This window comes from Hippocampus zosterae, chromosome 4, assembly GCF_025434085.1.
Source record: "Hippocampus zosterae strain Florida chromosome 4, ASM2543408v3, whole genome shotgun sequence".
Taxonomy (NCBI): domain Eukaryota; kingdom Metazoa; phylum Chordata; class Actinopteri; order Syngnathiformes; family Syngnathidae; genus Hippocampus; species Hippocampus zosterae.
In genome coordinates, this window is record NC_067454.1 from 21,735,215 (window position 1) to 21,753,013 (window position 17,799).

At 41.8% G+C, this 17,799-nt stretch overlaps 2 protein-coding genes across 6 annotated transcripts in view; both read right to left on the bottom strand.

Annotated features, from left to right (window-relative positions):
- Nucleotides 1–2,871, bottom strand: part of csnk1g1 (casein kinase 1, gamma 1) — a 46,637-nt gene extending 43,766 nt beyond the window's left edge. For 2 of the 4 annotated variants that reach the window (XM_052063209.1, XM_052063206.1), the window contains exon 1: nt 2,640–2,871. The gene's annotated coding sequence lies outside the window, so the exon portion shown is untranslated. The remainder of the gene's footprint in view (nt 1–2,639) is intronic. The other 2 variants (XM_052063210.1, XM_052063207.1) reach the window with 1 other exon arrangement.
- A 1,530-nt stretch (nt 2,872–4,401) lies between these two features.
- LOC127599306 (sorting nexin-1-like) lies at nt 4,402–14,741 on the bottom strand. 2 transcript variants are annotated; one of them, XM_052063186.1, is made up of 15 exons: nt 14,573–14,741; nt 14,053–14,176; nt 12,633–12,760; nt 12,437–12,503; nt 12,305–12,348; nt 12,078–12,219; nt 11,087–11,165; nt 10,878–10,953; nt 10,681–10,794; nt 7,019–7,112; nt 6,689–6,894; nt 6,268–6,411; nt 6,000–6,080; nt 5,797–5,868; nt 4,402–5,465 (listed from the first exon to the last, which is right to left on the bottom strand). In XM_052063186.1, exons 1-15 carry the CDS (start codon nt 14,690–14,692, stop codon nt 5,415–5,417), a joined length of 1,542 nt encoding a protein of 513 aa, XP_051919146.1. In that variant the 5' UTR covers nt 14,693–14,741; the 3' UTR covers nt 4,402–5,414. The 2 variants fall into 2 exon arrangements, with proteins under 2 accessions (XP_051919146.1, XP_051919145.1); XM_052063185.1 differs by having other exon boundaries at nt 12,293–12,348.
- Between the last annotated feature and the right edge of the window lie 3,058 nt (nt 14,742–17,799).

Sequence of the window (17,799 nt, forward strand, 5' to 3'; positions counted from 1 at the left end):
TCGGGAAAAGCAGCCGCTTTGGCGAAAGCTTGAGTGTTATTTTGACAATTGAAAGTGTGGTCCAGGAAGCAACTTCAACAAAGAGTAAAAAAGTATCATTTCTCAAAATACAGCATCACTACCAAATTTACACATTCATGTACTTGACTATGCTGAATTCGATTTTGAACTGATTTATTATGAAAATGTTCATTTAAAGGCCCTAATTTGCAAACAGACAAAATAAAAGTTACATTTTCAAAAGGGATAGACTTCCAAAAGGAAAATAATTAAGCTAAGCTATTCATTCATTCATTCATTCATCTTCCATACCGCTTGATCCTCACTAGGGTCGCGGGGGGTGCTGGAGCCTATCCCAGCTGTCTCCGGGCAGTAGGCGGGGGACACCCTGAATTGGTTGCCAGCCAATCGCAGGGCACACAGAGACGAACAACCATCCGCGCTCACACTCACACCTAGGGACAATTCAGAGTGTTCAATCAGCCTGCCATGCATATTTTTGGAACGTGGGAGGAAACCGGAGTACCCGGAGAAAACCCACGCAGGCCCGGGGAGAACATGCAAACTCCACACAGGGAGGCCGGAGCTGGATTCGAACCCGGTACCTCTGCACTGTGAAGCCGACGTGCTAACCACTGGACTACCGGGCCGCCCCTAAGCTATTCATACTTTGACAAAATGTATGAACCCAAAATGTAATTCGAAAAACACGCAACATTTGAAAATGTCTAATAGATTTACCAGGAAGTGACTTCACTACTTACGCACTACTTGTATATCAACACAATGGATTTGGCTGAAACTTTTTTCTGCATCTAGCCCCAAAGCTCTTAAGTAAAACTTAAGTTTGATGCTACACAGTTATTTCTACTTGATGCTATACTCGCCTTAAAGTGGAATAAACCCCCACAAAGTTTGGTCATAAAATCTTATTCACATTAAGGAATTTATCATGCAAAAGTGATGAAAATCTACAGTTGTTTTGAGTTGATTAAAATAAATGTTAACTGCAAAAGCTGTCACAGACTTCCTGCTTAATAGATTAAGGTTGGTTTCATCAGGTCCACCCATCTCCACAAAAAATGATGGCTTTCTTCAAAAGATCACTCCCTCGCCCATGTAAATAATAAGGTAACAATTCATGCTCAAAAATGTAAGACTATATCAAATATTGGCATTTTAATAACAACCCAATTTCCCCCCCCCTTTCTTTCATAGCAATTTCAAATGGCGAGTACAGTATATGGGCTGCCCACTTCATTAGTGACAGCAAAGGAGGATAGACATGATGTGATAGAAATGAAATGGACCGCTCTGATAGTTGAAGAAAAACCGCATGTTTTTCTTTGTTTCCCTAGGATGTAGCAATAGAATGTGCACATTGAATTGCCCACCAGTGCACAAAAACAGTGTACCTGGAATTGACTGTTTTTGTTTTGTCAAGAGAAATATGAAACGGCAACAAATCATGTTACACATGGCATTGGTAAATAATTTTAATATTAGGCAGAATATATGGATATGTTGTTGAACTAAACTACATTATTGCACAAAAATGTACCTAAATATTGGAACGGCTTCAATGATAAGAAGGTACTAAGGTGCTTCCTTAACATATCAACTAACTGATCAGTTGGCATCTGTTCATTGTTACTGAGAAATAAAGGCTGCAAGTGGGGTGATTTAACCCTCAGTGGAAAGAGTAGCCTGTGAGGGGGCCTGACACTCCTGCCGTGACACCGTCAAATAACATTTCCAGGAGAAATTTAAAAGGACGTTTGCCCTAAGTGAGCTCAAATTACAGGGGTCAAAACAAAAAAATGCCATGGATTAAGTTGTAAACCATGTTGGTGTTTTGTTTCTTAAATAAGTTTGCATGGGTGTGAATGATGAGGTTCGATTTGGGAAGTGTGAGTGGAAGGCGATTTGTTTGACATTAGCGATTCCATTAAACCGAAACGATCAAATAATTCAACTACAGCAAAAGTCAGCAAACTGAGGTGAGGCCATGGAATGATACAAGGAAAAGATGTGGTCTCCTCTCTTTGCATTGCACGGACGAACCTAAACAATACTTGGAGAGATGCAGCGCTTTGTTGAAACCGCGAGGGTTAATCTTATACTGAGCGGTAAAGAGACGAGGTCTGAGCGCGTTTTAAAACAAGGAAATGATAGAATGTTTCATGAACAAAGCAAGTCGCCAGCCGTAGGGTTTCAACCTCTATCTATGGTGGTCATGACATCGATTAGTGAATGAACACACCGTTAGCCAAGTTAGCTCGCCAGCAGAAAACCTGACAAACCTGCCGCAAAGCTAAGCTTAGCCACACTAGCCAGCGACATCGCCTGGGCCAATTTCTTTCCAAATTAGCGATGTGGAAAACGCTGAATTACTCCAAATTTCTACAGGGAGTTTTCAGAGCGTGTTCCAGACGCGGTATATAAAAGATAAGAATCGAATAAACCACAGTCGCGCCTGTCGTGAACGCCTTCGCTAACATGTACTGATGGCTGAGTGACAGCTGGACCGAGCACAACAAGGAAATTAGCCCGTCAGCTATGAAAAATGTAAACGAACAAGCAAAAGCCCCCACAAATTCCGGTTTGTGTTTGGCCGCGAACGAACACAACAGGCTCACCTTGGTCGCAATATATCCGGATGAAAAGGGCACGCGCTGCAAGGGGTGTTGCTGCTGGGCTCGCGATGTTAGAGTGAGTCTTGACTCAAGGCTCTTGGTGTTACTTGTTGGTGGTGAAATTTTATGTTAGCAGCAGAGTGGCAGTCCTCCCCATTATTCTTCAGTAGTCCGCCTTCGCTCACTGCTGGCTGGTGAGAGGTTTGAACACACCGGATGTAGAAAAACGGCACCGCCCGCTTCTAAACGCACACTTCCAGGTCACACGGATACGGCTTCATTTACAAGATAGTATATTCTGTACCCTTCCTCCATAACACGGATTTATTATGTGGGGGTTAGTAAATGACAAGTCGATGTTATTAGTTGTTAGTGAGTGGAGGAGGCATGACGAAAAGACTCAATCCGTCGTGAAGGTGGGGTGCACATGGCAGCCCTATCTTATTTTGATCCAAACAAAACTCCACATTGCGCTTACTTTTCGAGGTCACATGCCTAATGTCGACACGAAAATACAATTCTTGGTTCAACACGACATAACCCGAATTCAGAAAACGCAACTGGTTTGGGTATACTGTAGCTGTTACTCGGGTCGAGATCAAATCCCAGAATTTACAAGGTGGCCTGAAATAGACACTGCACTGTGTACACAGACACTATTTACCAAAGGTGTTCGCTGCACCTTCAGACACGTTTCTTGAGCTGTTTTGTTTTGAGCTACATGAGGGGCGTTTCTAGCCATAGAGCCCCCCCCCCCAAAAAAAACCGGACGTTAGAAAGCCAAATATATCTTATCAAATAATCGTCATTTCGAAATTCATAATAAATAACCAGTGGTACTCCGGTCGACCTATTTCTGTGGAAACGTATGCGATTGGCATGTTGAGCAATGCCTTTCATTGCAGACCACACACACACGCACACAAAAAATGATGACTATTTTCTTTTCCTTTTTTTATATCTTACCTTCACCTTCAAATTCAAACAGATACAGTATTGCAGGGTGAGAAGTTTGGCCTCCAGGAGGCCTCAGAGCAGAGGCACTGCCTCTGCTTCTCCCCATCAAGATAAGCCATATTAAGTGTTTTGGGCAGAAGCCACCAGGAGGCCTCGGGGAAGACCTTGGATATGTCTTGAAACTTTCCTTCCCGTTCCTGTTTGAGCAAGATGATCCAGAAGTACTTTAAAAATAGGTCGTTCAAATTGTAAAAGTGTTAACATTGGCACCTCGATGCAACTTTTAAGCCACCTTTGGCAAAGGTAATTCCTGACCAACCTTTACCAAAGGAAATAAGATATATGACCCAGTCATTGAAGGCAGTATTATTCAAATCAACAGGTCACGGAGGAAGTTTGCAGACTGCATCATCAGTCAGTGAGCTTCTGTCAGTATTTCAGCAGGGCCCATGTGGGCTCAGTCCGTCCCTCCTCGGCGGCAACCAATCTGAGTCGAGAACCTTATTTCCGTATCACTAGCACAAGCAGACATGAAGTCAAATAGAAAAATGTTAAATTCATATATACCTCTGTGTATATATATATATATATATATACACACAACTTATATACATCTCTCGCTATATATACCGTACATAGCAATACATACATATATCTCTCTATATACACATGTACATACATGTCTATTGATATACATCTCTCTCTATACACACACACACACACACTCACACACTTCCCGCCCAATTTAAAAATTATCCACTGTTAAGACAGTTACTTAGAATTTAGTAAAAATTGAGACAGCACAAAGTGTAAGCAGAACTTTTATTTTTAATCAACCACCTGTATAGTATTTCCAAGGAGACATGCCAATGCAAAGTAGCTATAAAAGTAAAGCACATTTTTATGGAAATATGAAAAAACCCCACAAAAGTTGCAGAAACAAACTAACTTTAATGTATCAATACCATCTTTTGACCAACATATATTTTCTGACTAAAATCAGTCAATGGTGGTTGATTTATTATATATATTGCATATGCTGCTTTACACAACAAAAGTTACTGTGCAAACAGCACCCGCACCAGCTATAAATTACTTGAATAGCTGACACAGAAGTGACAAAGTGAAGATTGATATCTTGACTCACAATTCTTTATCATAATACCAACAAAGTATTGATTGACGTAAGTCCCTCATGAAACTTGGCAATTCTATCATTGCAACTACCCTGACAAGGGTGTCACCCTGTTGTTTTCGTCACATTTAAATGTTCTCAAATGTAGTGATGCGCAGGGATAATGCGCTAGGATTCTTAGCCCCCTGTCAATAATAGTGGCATATTAATTAAATGAAATGCTTTTCTACAAGTGCAATGCATTTAATTGCATCAAAACTGACATCCATCCATGAATCCGCTGGAATGCCTGTCATACATTTGACCTTTAATGTAAACTATGAAGTGTTACTCTAGGTCGGTACCTCAGTGCAAAATTTTACACGGATTCAACTAGTAACAAATACATTGTATATGCCTCTCCCCCTTGCAAAACACTACTACTTTTAAAAAATTGTTTTTACAAATACTATGACCTGGCTCATCTTTCCTGAATCTCATTCATTGCATTTTAAAGTATGGTATACAAACAAGGATTTATGCGGCACATCAATATCAAAGAACTGTACAAAATTTGAGAATACAGAAAACGAGAGCAAATGGATGGAAGTCTTTTTCGTGTTTCAAAATGGTCCTCTCAGTTCGTGGTAGAGGTCAGGTGTTCAGAGAAGGCTGATGGGTCTTTAAAAAGTATCCATCCTCTTTCGTTAAGCTATTGCCTTGGCCTCAGGAAGGAAAGCCTCCCAAAACTTGATAAGCTGCAATAGAAGCAGGATGATGAGAATGACAATACTGAACACAATTGTTAAAAGGGAATAGCCAACTACAGGAAAGCCAAATGCCTTTTACAAAAAATAATAATGTTTTTTTTTTTAAAGATCAGAATCATTGAGGCACACGGACCACTAAATCATCCAGCAGTTCAAAAGCAATATTACTGACTAGAACTTGAATTAACTAGAACATCTTACACAACAAGTAGTGCTAATATGTCAGAATTCTGTTTTTTATGGCGACTCTTAGTGGAGTAGTCATTTCTGACCTGGAAATCCTAACTGTTGAACATAAAATGAGGGTTAACGTTATTACCCTTTGCTGAGACTGAAGCATTGATTCCAAATATTTGATGATCTGGGTCTTCAAATCCTTGGTTTTTTCTTTCTACAAATACAAATATGAATTTATGAATTTCATGTTGCCGTTTCTTGCTAATTCAAAATAATGCCATTTGAATTTTGCTGTTTCCAAACATTCACACACAATAAAACAAGGTTCATGAAACAAACACTTACCTCAAACCTGAGAACCTCCTTGCGCACGGTCATGCCAATTCTGTCAAAATCTCTCTCGTACTGAGTAACTTTCGCCTCCCACTGCGCACACACCAACAACATACTAGGAATTCACTGAACGCGGTATGACTATAATCAAGCATGGTGTGTATCGTGAGCATTACAGCACATAGGCTAGTATCCACTTTAGAACTTGAACACAATTTTGCCAAAGTGTCAGGCTAACGTGTGGCACTATGTGTGTGTGTGTGCGCGCGTGTGTGTGTACCTCTGTGATCTCCTCTTTGGCCTGCTGCAGTTTGTCTGGCTTGTTGGCCCATAAAAGCTTGGCCTCCACCTCTCTCTTTTTCTGGAGTGAACTCTGAGCCTCCTGCCATCGCTGCCATGCTCGCATGCGCTGGTCAAAGCAGCCCTGTGGACATCCAGCAAGTGGTGGACAAAATGTAACGCGACACCTAATACTATGCATACAAGCTTGTTCGAAGCCCAAGAACGGGTCTGAAAACTGCAAAGTAGTCTTTGTTAGCAGGAGCGTAAACAATTCAGTGACAGATTGAAAGAAAAAAAAACCCAAACACTTATGTTCAGTGTTTCTGACATAGTTAGCTTGTTTAAGAACGTGACAAATTTGATTTGGACATGCTTCCTGAGCCTAAGGAAAAGTACAAGAGATTGCGCAGTTGTCTTACCCGCACAGCACCCAGTAAACGGATGTAGTCAGCCAGCACCTCTGCAAAAATGAAAAAGTCACTGGAAGCCTGCTCCTGGTGCAGCTGCTCCATCTTGTCCTCGACCTCTGCCAGCTGCGATAGGGCCCGGGACAGAGCCGTGTTGTCTTCAGAGTTCCCCAGCATGGCCATACTTTTGGCAAATACTGCTGTGTTTCCGCATAGCTCTGGTGTTGGTGGGTGAAAACATCGTGTCATTCTCAGAAGACTTATGTGAAACATCTGGGCACAATTTTTTTTCCGACTCTGTTGACCCAATGATTCCCGACAAGTAATTCAGATGTGGCTCACCCTTCCTGTGATTGACCAACGAGTCCACCACAGCATGGAGTTTCCTTAACTGCTGCTCCTCATTCTCCACCTCCTGCAACTTGTCCTCAAACCACTAAAAAGAAAGAAGACAAGTCTCAAAACCAATTGAGAACAATACATCTGATATTTCACCAGCAGATCAAAAATTGTCTCATTAATTTTGATGCAGATTACAACTAAAATTGGCATGCTGATTCAAAATTGAAGTCAGTTTTTCCGAGCACATCAAGAGTTTTCTCCACAGCTTGACAGGTAAGCAAAATTTCACTGAATAAGACTTGCCAGCTGATTAGAATTGGCCTTATTTATAGCTATGTGGCAACATGTTTGTGCAGTCACGATTGAGAGTGTGGTGCGAGGTTTGTGCTGCTCCCAACAGGTCAGGACTAAGGGTGTGGAAAATAATCGATATTAATCGATACATCGATGCGCACGTTCCCGATCCGAGTGCATCGGCTCATTCACTGGGTACGACGCGATTGACGGGTGAAATCGCGATTCATCACGATGCACTGATGGGTATCGGTGAAATCGCGATTCATCACGATGCATTGATGGGTATCGGTAAAATCCGATTCAATCGCCGTTTTATTCATGTTAAACGTCACATATCTGCCCTTTCCTAGGCGCAATGAATGCACCATCATTGCTTTGCGTTTTGTGTTGAATACGGACGGTAGCCGTGCGTCACATACAGTCCAGTACACAACGAGCGAAACATTATGGAAGTTAGTGCACGCAGCAGCAAGGAAACTACTATATTTAATGCAGCCGCAACATTCAAATCTTATGTTTGGAAATACTACGGCTTCGAAAAGAAAGACGGAAAGCTTGATAAAACCTCCGTAATTTGCAAGGAATGTCGCACTAAGAAGCCATACAACGGCAGCACCACAAATATGCAGACCCACTTAAACCGATGGCACCAGATCACCGACAAGTTTCCCTCCCGCTTCCCCGCCCAGTTCCTCGTCGGACACCGGAGAAACTCTTGGTAAACCAGGTCAGGATCAGAAAAAAATTGCCTCTTATTTTGGGAGTCCCCTTGCAACTCACTGTGACCGCGCAATGGCTATAACTAAGGCCACTGCTAATTTCATATGCAAAGACCTCCAGCCTTAGCGTGGTGGACAACGAGGGTTTCAGACAGCTCGTGCACGTTTTGGAACCCAGGTATAAAATACCAGACAGGTCTGTGTTCACTTACAAACATATTCCCGATGTGTACAACAAAGTGAGAAGTGAGATTACTGTGTCGCTGAACAGTGCGCAAAGAGTTGCACTTACAGTGGATGGGTGGACATCTTGCGCTAGAGATTCATATACATATATATATATTATTATTATATTTCATATAAGACACTCAGTGAGAATAGTCTGTTTGTGTTTACACTATAGCAACAGCTGTGAGTCTCAGGTGCCAAATTGTTTACATTTTCTTTGCACAAAACCCAATTGTGAAAGGGCTTAAATAAGTTGTTTTACAAGTTCTACTCTTTATAAGGAATAAAGTGGTATCCTTTTTATAATACCATACTGAATTCCATCTTTTTAAAAGCTTTTTTTCTTTGCTTATTTGCATCATGTTTAATTGCACAATATCGCAACAAATTGCATTGTATCGTATCGGATCGCATTGATTTGAACTTAATGTGTATCGAATCGTATCGCATCGTGACGACGGTGAAACGTATCGCATCGTATCGCCAGAAAATTCCATGTATCGTTTAAGTATCGCATCGCTGGCAGTGGATCGTGATGTGTATCGAATCGTCATCAGTGCTGAGATTCACATCCCTAGTCAGGACTAGTAATGTCTGCAAACGGAAAGATAGCCAAGAAGGAATTACCGGCAAGAAGATTCGTGATGGCTTTTCTCTTTACATTGTAAGCATGATCATAGCGTCGTAAACTCCACTCACTTTATGACGTTTTTTTTTTTCGAGACTCATAACTATTCTTCGTGTTTTGACATTCATACATGTTTATTTTTTAGTTTTTTTTAAATAAAATGGGGATCTTTTCGCTCACAAACTGGAATCCAGATTAATCTAGATTAATCACACATTTCCCTGAACTAAATAGTATTTCGATAAAATATCAACGAAATACCACAATTGATTTAAAATTTCTTTTAAGACAAAAGGTATGGTGTTTGAGAAAATTTGAGACGTGTTAAAGAAATACTTGACAAAACGAAGTTTAAAAATGTATTGAACGACTCAGATCGCATTATTAAATAAAAATAAAGCATCTATATCGCAGTACAGATCTTGAACTGCATAAAGTGCCTCATAGAAAGATTATGTGTCTCAAGTAATGTTTGGCATTACCCACAATGAAGTGCCAATTTAAGGAGCCGACAAGCACAAACCGAGACAATAGCTCTTGCTTGAAAGCAAATGGAAGCAACTTAATTAATAAAGAGAACATTTCACATGCCGGCATTTGCAATAATTAAGCAGGGGCTGAATAATGTGAATGTCCAAATTGTCTCCTAAAACACAAAACTGTCTTTTTTCCACACACTTCTTTCAATATAATGTGTCGCTTTAGACTTTCTGTAAGAGATTCTGAAGCCCCTTATCTTCGACTGTGTTGATGGGTATCCAGCCTCTGGCAATCCATATAGTGAGAACATTATTCAGCCTATTTGTTGTCCTTTTCTGGACAATGATCACTCGCACCTACCAATGCATTGTAGCTTGATGAAAGCGGCCTGTTTCCACTGAGTCTTTGCTAATGTTAGCACAGATAGGCTTTACCCGAATGTGCAACTTTATGCTGGTTTTACTTTGCTGGAATGACAGTTCGTCGCACCAATCTGTACACACAAAAAATGGTTTTATCCAGATTTCCATGAGGCAATTTTTAGAAAAGAAATTTGCCAAGAAGCAGACCTGGGTCATTCTCCTCACTCATCGTGCCTGGCTGCATTTTGCCCTGCGGTTCACGTTGGAAATGTAAAACATCATGATTAAGTTGTGATCAATCTTTGTTTTAAGGTTAAATAGCTTCTTTTTTCCCATGGCAGTATTTCCAGATTAATTACACGATTGGCCTCATCTACAACTAGGTGGTAACTTGTTTGTGCAGTCACAATTAGGGCAGTGCAGTGTGTGTGTATTTTTTGTTCCCCAGCCAACTCATGCATAGATGGACAAATCGGTAAACGATACAAAGCACAGTTGCAGTACAATGTGAATTAGATTATTTTTTGGAGGAGTAATTAACTGCTAACTTTGTTCATCTTGATGGCTTTTGGAAAGTTCAAATAAATAAAAATACACCTTCCACATCCTTTTGGGACGGTATTTTTTTTAATGCTTAGTATTTACTGAACCTTTAGAAATGTTGTTTTTCCGATATCTGGCAAAAAATTTAAATTGAGAAGTAACATTTTGCCAATATCATACATCCCTGTAAGCAATGTATTGTACTCACTGACTACTCTGGAATATTTACACTATCTACCGAGATTCAGGAAGCACTGTATGAGAAAAAAATCCCTCTATCAATTCCACTAATTGATCAATGCATTATTTTTGGATTTGAACATTGTTCTCAGGTTGTGATTCAAGTGGTGCTTTGCATTCGCCTCTAAATAAAGCTATTCACATCAACATGCCACATGCTCTTACGGTGTCAGATTCGTTCATCTTGATGGTCATCTTGTTGACAGCTTCCGATGCCTTATTGATCATTTTAAGGAAGCCAGCTCCACTTAGCGCCTGTGTGTTTGATGCTCTGGGTAACTTAAAAGACAAGCACATATTTTGATCAAAAGTCCATCATTGGAAAATAAAATAAACAAAGGACTACATCATAGAATCCTCACATCTTCTTTTTCCAAGAATTCTCGCACATCAGGATCTTGTATTAGCAAAGGGTGAGCGACAACTCTCTGCAGATACCTGCAAAACAAGAATACATTGGTGTGAAACAGGTTACAAGACCTAGAAAGCGACACAAAAAATAAGACTGTATACTGTAGTAGATAATCACTTCAAGAAAGTCCTGTACAAAATGTGTGTGGGCTCGTCTTACCTCTCCAGAGCAGCTCTTCGTCTCTCCACAAATTCCACTGATGATGGATCATCCATCCCCACTTTCACTTTGGTCATTCCTGTCAAGGGAATTCTCACTCAATTGGTGGCACATGGAAAACTGGTAGTCACACCACTCATATTTTGTTTACAAAGATGTTTCTGTACAAAGAGGATTTAAGCATTTTGACACATGTAACTAATTTTTTTGTATCCTACGTAGTGGAAATTTTGAGGAAAAAAAACAAGTATCTGGGGTTGAACATGTGGAGTGTGAAAAGACAAATATGTCTTTGGGAGTGAATGAGTAATAGGTTCAGAACAATATCATTTTAAAAACTGCAATTTGTCATTTTTCCCCTTTTGTTGTGCATAATTTAGCCATTATTTCACCGAGTGGTGAATGCTTGCAAGAAAATTTCCACCAGGATTTGTTACAGGTTGCAAAGCTATTTGGCAGAAATTTGCACACTTGTCTGCTTGTCCTTGTGCACAACAGGGTGCTCGACAAACTTTGAGCAAGAATACTTTTTGTAAAAATTATGGAGTAACCTGCCAGTGTGCACCTTTTGCTTGAAGTTTCTGGTCAGCCCCTTGCAAATGTTTACAATGCAGATTGGCATTGCTTTTCTTTGTGTCCTCCTTGCTGTCCAATGCGCGTCTATTGTCTGGCAGTGAGTTTACACATGTTAGAGCTTATGTTTTGGACCCAACATGGATGTACCCGTTTGTTGAAAATGTTGCCATAAAAATAACATATCAATATAGAGGTGTGCGATTCAGCTCATAGGCGTTTTTCCAAGCTAAACTAATTACTGCCAATCAAGCCACACGTAAAATTAACAAGGGTTCTTTTAAATGATGAAGGGGGACAGGGAAGATCGTAATTTCAGGGGAATAAAGCACAAGAAAGGAAAACTAAAGGCACTGTGATGAGGTTGGATTTCAAAATTATCATCAACTTGTAGAAAGAAATTGGCTGTCAAGCCCACCTACGACACTTTTCTCTGGTGGTAGCGGAATGATGCATCCATGCAGTGACTGTTTGACAGACAGCTTCTCATAGAGCCCCAGGAAGTCACTGAAGCGCCTTCTCACAGAGAAGGTCCTATTTTTAAACATGGGCAAGGAGGTCTGGAAGCCCAGATGAGGGTACTTTAATCAAGGCATTTATTGACACGACAAGAAGTGATGAATGTACTCATACAGAACTACAAACCCTTGTGGATACTCTGTAGGCCACATATGCATTCATGCCATCACCTGAGAGAATGGAAACAAAATGGAGACAGAAAATCAAAGATTTGCTGAAAATGCAGAAACAAGACATACAGACTTGAAAGACACTGACCGACTTTCTCAGGGTTGGTGACAGCAACGTCCACATCAAAAGTATCCTTGTCCTCTTCCTCTTCCAGCTGCAAGTGGTGACAGCACATTGGCTCTCAAAATACAGTTGCTCATTTAAGTACATACATGTGGAAAGCCACTCGGAAAGCATGTTGCAATTAATCATATCTACTATCATGCAGAGCTGATGTCCGTACCTCTTCCAAGGATGTGGTTGGCATGGCGGCCGGACTCGGGGAAAACGAGGAGATGGGACGTGAGCTCGAGGAGCTGGAGAGCTCTTTCTGGGAAGAGCTTCCAGATTTGTCTGTGCTTAGTTGGGCGTCTGTGGAAAGAAAAGGAACCTTACTCTGTTGTCCAAAAACACAGATGTGATTCAACATTAAGGAAATATCCCATCAAGGCCACAACAGGAGGTGCACACCTTAAGGCCTTTTCACATGGCACTTAACACAGCGCTAAATTCAGTTCACAAATAGTGTAACAAAGAGGAGGAGAAAAAAAAAGATAGATCCTGTGCCTGTCATGTGCACACGTAGGCACAGAATGAGACCTATCACAGTGAGCACACAGTTAGTGGCACCCACTGGACCAGGGGGCTGCTGCTTAAGTGCCCGGGGAGCAGTAAGGGGTATGAGTGTCTTGCTCGGGGAGACAGCAGCCGTGTGTCCTGGGGAATGGTCCTGAACCAGGCATTCCCCGGTGGCAGGTGGCGATCTTAACCTTTTGGCCATGGCTGCCATGTGTGTATGTGCTGTTGTTGGGATGTCAAATGCGCCCTAATTGACAATTGTCCTCTGACAACAGTCGCATCCGTTTGGAGAGGTGGCGGCGGAGTGATTTCAGAGTGAGAACAGCTTGTTGAAAACGGCAAGAACAAAATGGAAGAAAAATAATTATTGATGGGGCGTCCTAGTGTTCCAAGTTCTTGGATATAAGATAAAGTGTATTTGATTATAAAAGGTGCTATATCTCCCATCTAGTATAATTATGAGATGTTGGTCACCACTTTTTTCAGACCCATACCTGTACAAGTATTCAGTCTTTGAGTACTGACCAAAACTAAACACTGATCTCTCAAGTACTTTTGATATTTAAAATTTAATTTAACACAATGACAAAAAATTGCGAACAAAGACCTTTCTGATCTGAAGCAGAAAATTCGCCAATGTATCAAATTGCCATAGTGTAGCGCCAATTGCTGTTGAGGACTGTCATTGCCCACGTGAGCATTGAAGTACACCAGTAAAAAAAACAATGAAGTCCCCAGCAGCACCACCAAGGAGTCTAAAAGAGTGGGTACTTTGAAACAGTTGTTTTTCGGATTATTTTTATTTGAATAACATGTCAATTTTCTTGGATTAACTGTAAAATATTGTGATTCTGTTTTTAAACATGTCTGACTTATTTCCTTAACTACGGCTAGCTCTTTCTTTGTGAGACCTCTCTGTTATGCAAAGAAAAAATATTGTACTTTCATAATGTAACTGCATGAGCCTTGTAACGTTAACCATGAGTGAAATCACTAGAATGTCGCCTGAAAACTTTCATGCCCCTTTTTTTCTCTTGTGATTTCTTTTACAATACCCTTTTCCAATTAGGATACGCAGGGCTTACCGGAAAACAGATCGTTGTCTTCGTCTGAGTGGACACCGTTGGATTGGGCGCTGGTGTGACTGCCCGCATCGCCGGCGGGGAGTTCGCCTCCTCGCACGGGCTGACACACTCCAGGACTCATAGACTTAGTCGGCACAAAAGCACACACAAACGTGACTTAAATCAAGCGAGCAAAAAGGATCTGAAACCACGCTGTCGAAAAGTGTAATTGGAAAAGGTTGGCTGGCTGTGAAGCGACGCCAACTGAAAACAACGAAGTCAATGAGTTCGAGTCCACGTCGAGGAAGTTCATCTGAGGTTGTTCCAGCTGCGGGATGATCCTTTGAGATAACATTTACCCTGTGCCATATAATAAAAACACATTTCGCGTCCATGGCAAACTCGCAGATAACTTAATTTTGTATAGCAAGAATGAGACAAGTCAGTTCAGTAAAAGAGGCGGACTTCCAGCTAGCAAAGACAGCTACATCCCGTCATCAATGACTGGGAAACGCAGGTAGAAAAGGACACGCGAACTTACATTGTTAACGAAAATATCTTCTCCCTCGTCACTGTCTCCATCTGGCAAGTTAGACAATCCCTCTCCTGTCTCGTCGTTTTTAGGGAAAGGAGGAGGATTGCGAGACGTGCCGGACGCCATTTTCCTTGAGGTGAGGATCGGTGACGTCACAGCGAAGGAAGGAGAGAGGAAAACGACGTGTGGTTTTGGTGACCTCTGCTGCTCACAATCACACATGACCAAAACATTCCTTAATTGCAACCTGAGGACAGTACAGTACAGTACAGTACTGTATACACAAAGTTCCATGCATTGGTCAAGCGTAGTCCTGCATCGTGGTACTGTACTACTTGTTGGTGGCTGCCAGCCGAAATGGGTCTTATGCTTATTGGTGGTGGTGGTGGTGGTGGTGCATCAGAGTGAGGATGTATTGAGATGCACCTGTGTATACTGTATTGCAAAAGCGAACTAAGGCATGTTTTTCTCAGGCCGAATGAGAATTAGACAAGAGGGTGACGCGGGAGTGGATTTTTCACTCACTCCCCATCGTACCCCCACAGAAAAATCCCGTCTCGTCCCAGTCCCAGATCATAAAATAAAATAAAATATCCTTTATTTGTCCCACACTGGGGACATTTACAGCCTCCAGCAGCAAGAATGTGGGTAGAAAGAAGAAAAAACCAATCAAACACCGTTCAATTAAGTGCAATATAAATACAAAATGGATAAATCGCAGTGCTATTTACAATTGTTTTTCACATCATTTAATTATTATTATTATCATTGCTGGGCGGCCCGGTAGTCCAGTGGTTAGCACGTCGGCTTCACAGTGCAGAGGTACCGGGTTCGATTCCAGCTCCGGCCTCCCTGTGTGGAGTTTGCATGTTCTCCCCGGGCCTGCGTGGGTTTTCTCCGGGTGCTCCGGTTTCCTCCCACATTCCAAAAACATGCATGGTAGGCTGATTGGACGCTCTAAATTGTCCCTAGGTGTGAATGTGAGCGTGGATGGTTGTTCGTCTCTGTGTGCCCTGCGATTGGCTGGCAACTGATCCAGGGTGTCCCCCGCCTACTGCCCGAAGACGGCTGGGATAGGCTCCAGCACCCCCCGCGACCCTAGTGAGGATTAAGCGGTTCAGAAAATGGATGGATGGATATCATTGCTGTTATTTTTATTCAGCAGCCTGACAGCAGTCGGTAGGAACGAGCGTCGGTATCTCTCCTTGCAGCGCGGGTGTAACAGTCTCTGGCTGAAGGAGCTACCTTGTGCTGTCAGGGCGGGCTGGAGAGGGTGGGAGAGACTGTCCCATTTTCCATTTTCATTGGAAAAATTCAAAAACAAAAAACAATTCTGCCCGTCTCGCTCCCAGTGAAAACGAATCCCGCTTCCGCACTGCGGTCAGGTTTGGAGGTTAGCTTGATTAAAAATCGCTGCGTTTATTTTACTGGTTAATCCCACTCTTCTATGCGCCGTGAATATTTATCACATACCGTCCCAATCCTGCGGTTAAAGGTAATATTGCCACCCATCCCATGTCCCACGAGATTGCCGAAAAAAGTCACCCTCTAGGTGTAGGATGAATAAAAGTAGACCTACTTCATATCATTGGTCGGCAATTGTGATGATATTGTTTAATTGTAAGTGTAGTTAACCTGATACAGTATATCCTGTAAATATTTAGTTTAAGAAACACAGTAAAACGGAATACCAGTCTATCCACCACCATCATTCAAGACAGCCTGGCATGCATACTGTCAACAGTACATTTAATTGAACAGCAGAGGGCCAGGTGAGCCGCTCCATTTTGTCTGATGAATAATCTGACTGGTTGCCAGCCAAATGCAGGGCACACATAGACGAACAGCCATTCACACTGAGAGTCACACCTCGGAACAATTTAGTGTTTAATTATTATTAATTATTTATTATTATTATTAATATTAATTATTTATATATTAATTAATTGTTGTTCTACTTCTTCCTTTCATAACTTTGCTGCTGTGAATTGGGAATTTCTCCATTGCGAGACTAATAAAGGTTTTCTTATCTTATCTTAATCTGTAATGCATGTTTTTGGAATGTGGGAGGAAACTGGATTACTAGGAGAAAACCCACACAGGAATGAGGAGAACATACTCCACACAGTAAGGCTGGGGCCTGGAACTGAACACATGACCTCTGTGCTGTGAGGTGGACATGCTAACCAGTCCACCACCGTGCAGCCCGAGTTAAGTTCATTCATTCATTCACCTTCCGAGCCGCTTGATCCTCACTAGGGTCGCGGGGGGTGCTGGAGCCTATCCCAGCTGTCTCCGGGCAGTAGGCGGGGGACACCCTGAATCGGTTGCCAGCCGATCGCAGGGCACACAGAAACAAACAACCATTCGCACTCACACTCACACCTAGGGACAATTTCGAGTGTTCAATCAGCCTGCCACGCATGTTTTTGGAATGTGGCAGGAAACCGGAGCACCCGGAGAAAACCCACGCAGCCCGGGGAGAACATGCAAACTCCACACAGGGAGGCCGCAGCTGGAATCGAACCTGGCACCTCTGCACTGTGAAGCCGACGTGCTAACCACTGGGCTACCGGGCAGCTGAGTTAAGTTTCATTTAGCAAATAAGTACTACTAGTATTGGAGATGTTTCTATTCATTTTAGACACAGTATCATACTCGGAACAAAATATGAGGTCCTGTATTGAAAAAGTTAAGGTTTAGCTTGTTCTCGTTGACCCAGTTAGAAACCTGCATAGTTGTCAACAGCCCCAGTACTTTCTGCAGAGGCATACATGGTGGTATCATCGGCATAAATTGGTACACAGATCGACGTGAACTAAGATGGAAGAAAGGTGAGGTCCAAGTCTAAGGCCTTTTGCAATATCACATTTGAATGTAGTGATGTTTGAGAGTGTGCCATTAAACATCCATAATGTTTCCATTTGACAGATAGCTTCTCGTAAGGTTTACTCCAGTATTTTGAAAGGAGGAGCACATTAGCCCCGAAACACAAAATTTAGGGGTGCACATGAATCACAAATTAATTTGCGAAGTCAATACTCACATTTCCACTCCATACTGTATATGGGTGAAGGTGTGGAGCTAAAGTTGGTCCAACAAAAAACATTAAACACAAAAAACGGATACAATTATTCAGCTAATTTCTGAGTCACACATGTACAAGTAGACGAAAAAAAATATTTGCACTGCCTCAAATTCTGGGTGCAAAATGTTACAAATTAGTGGCAGTC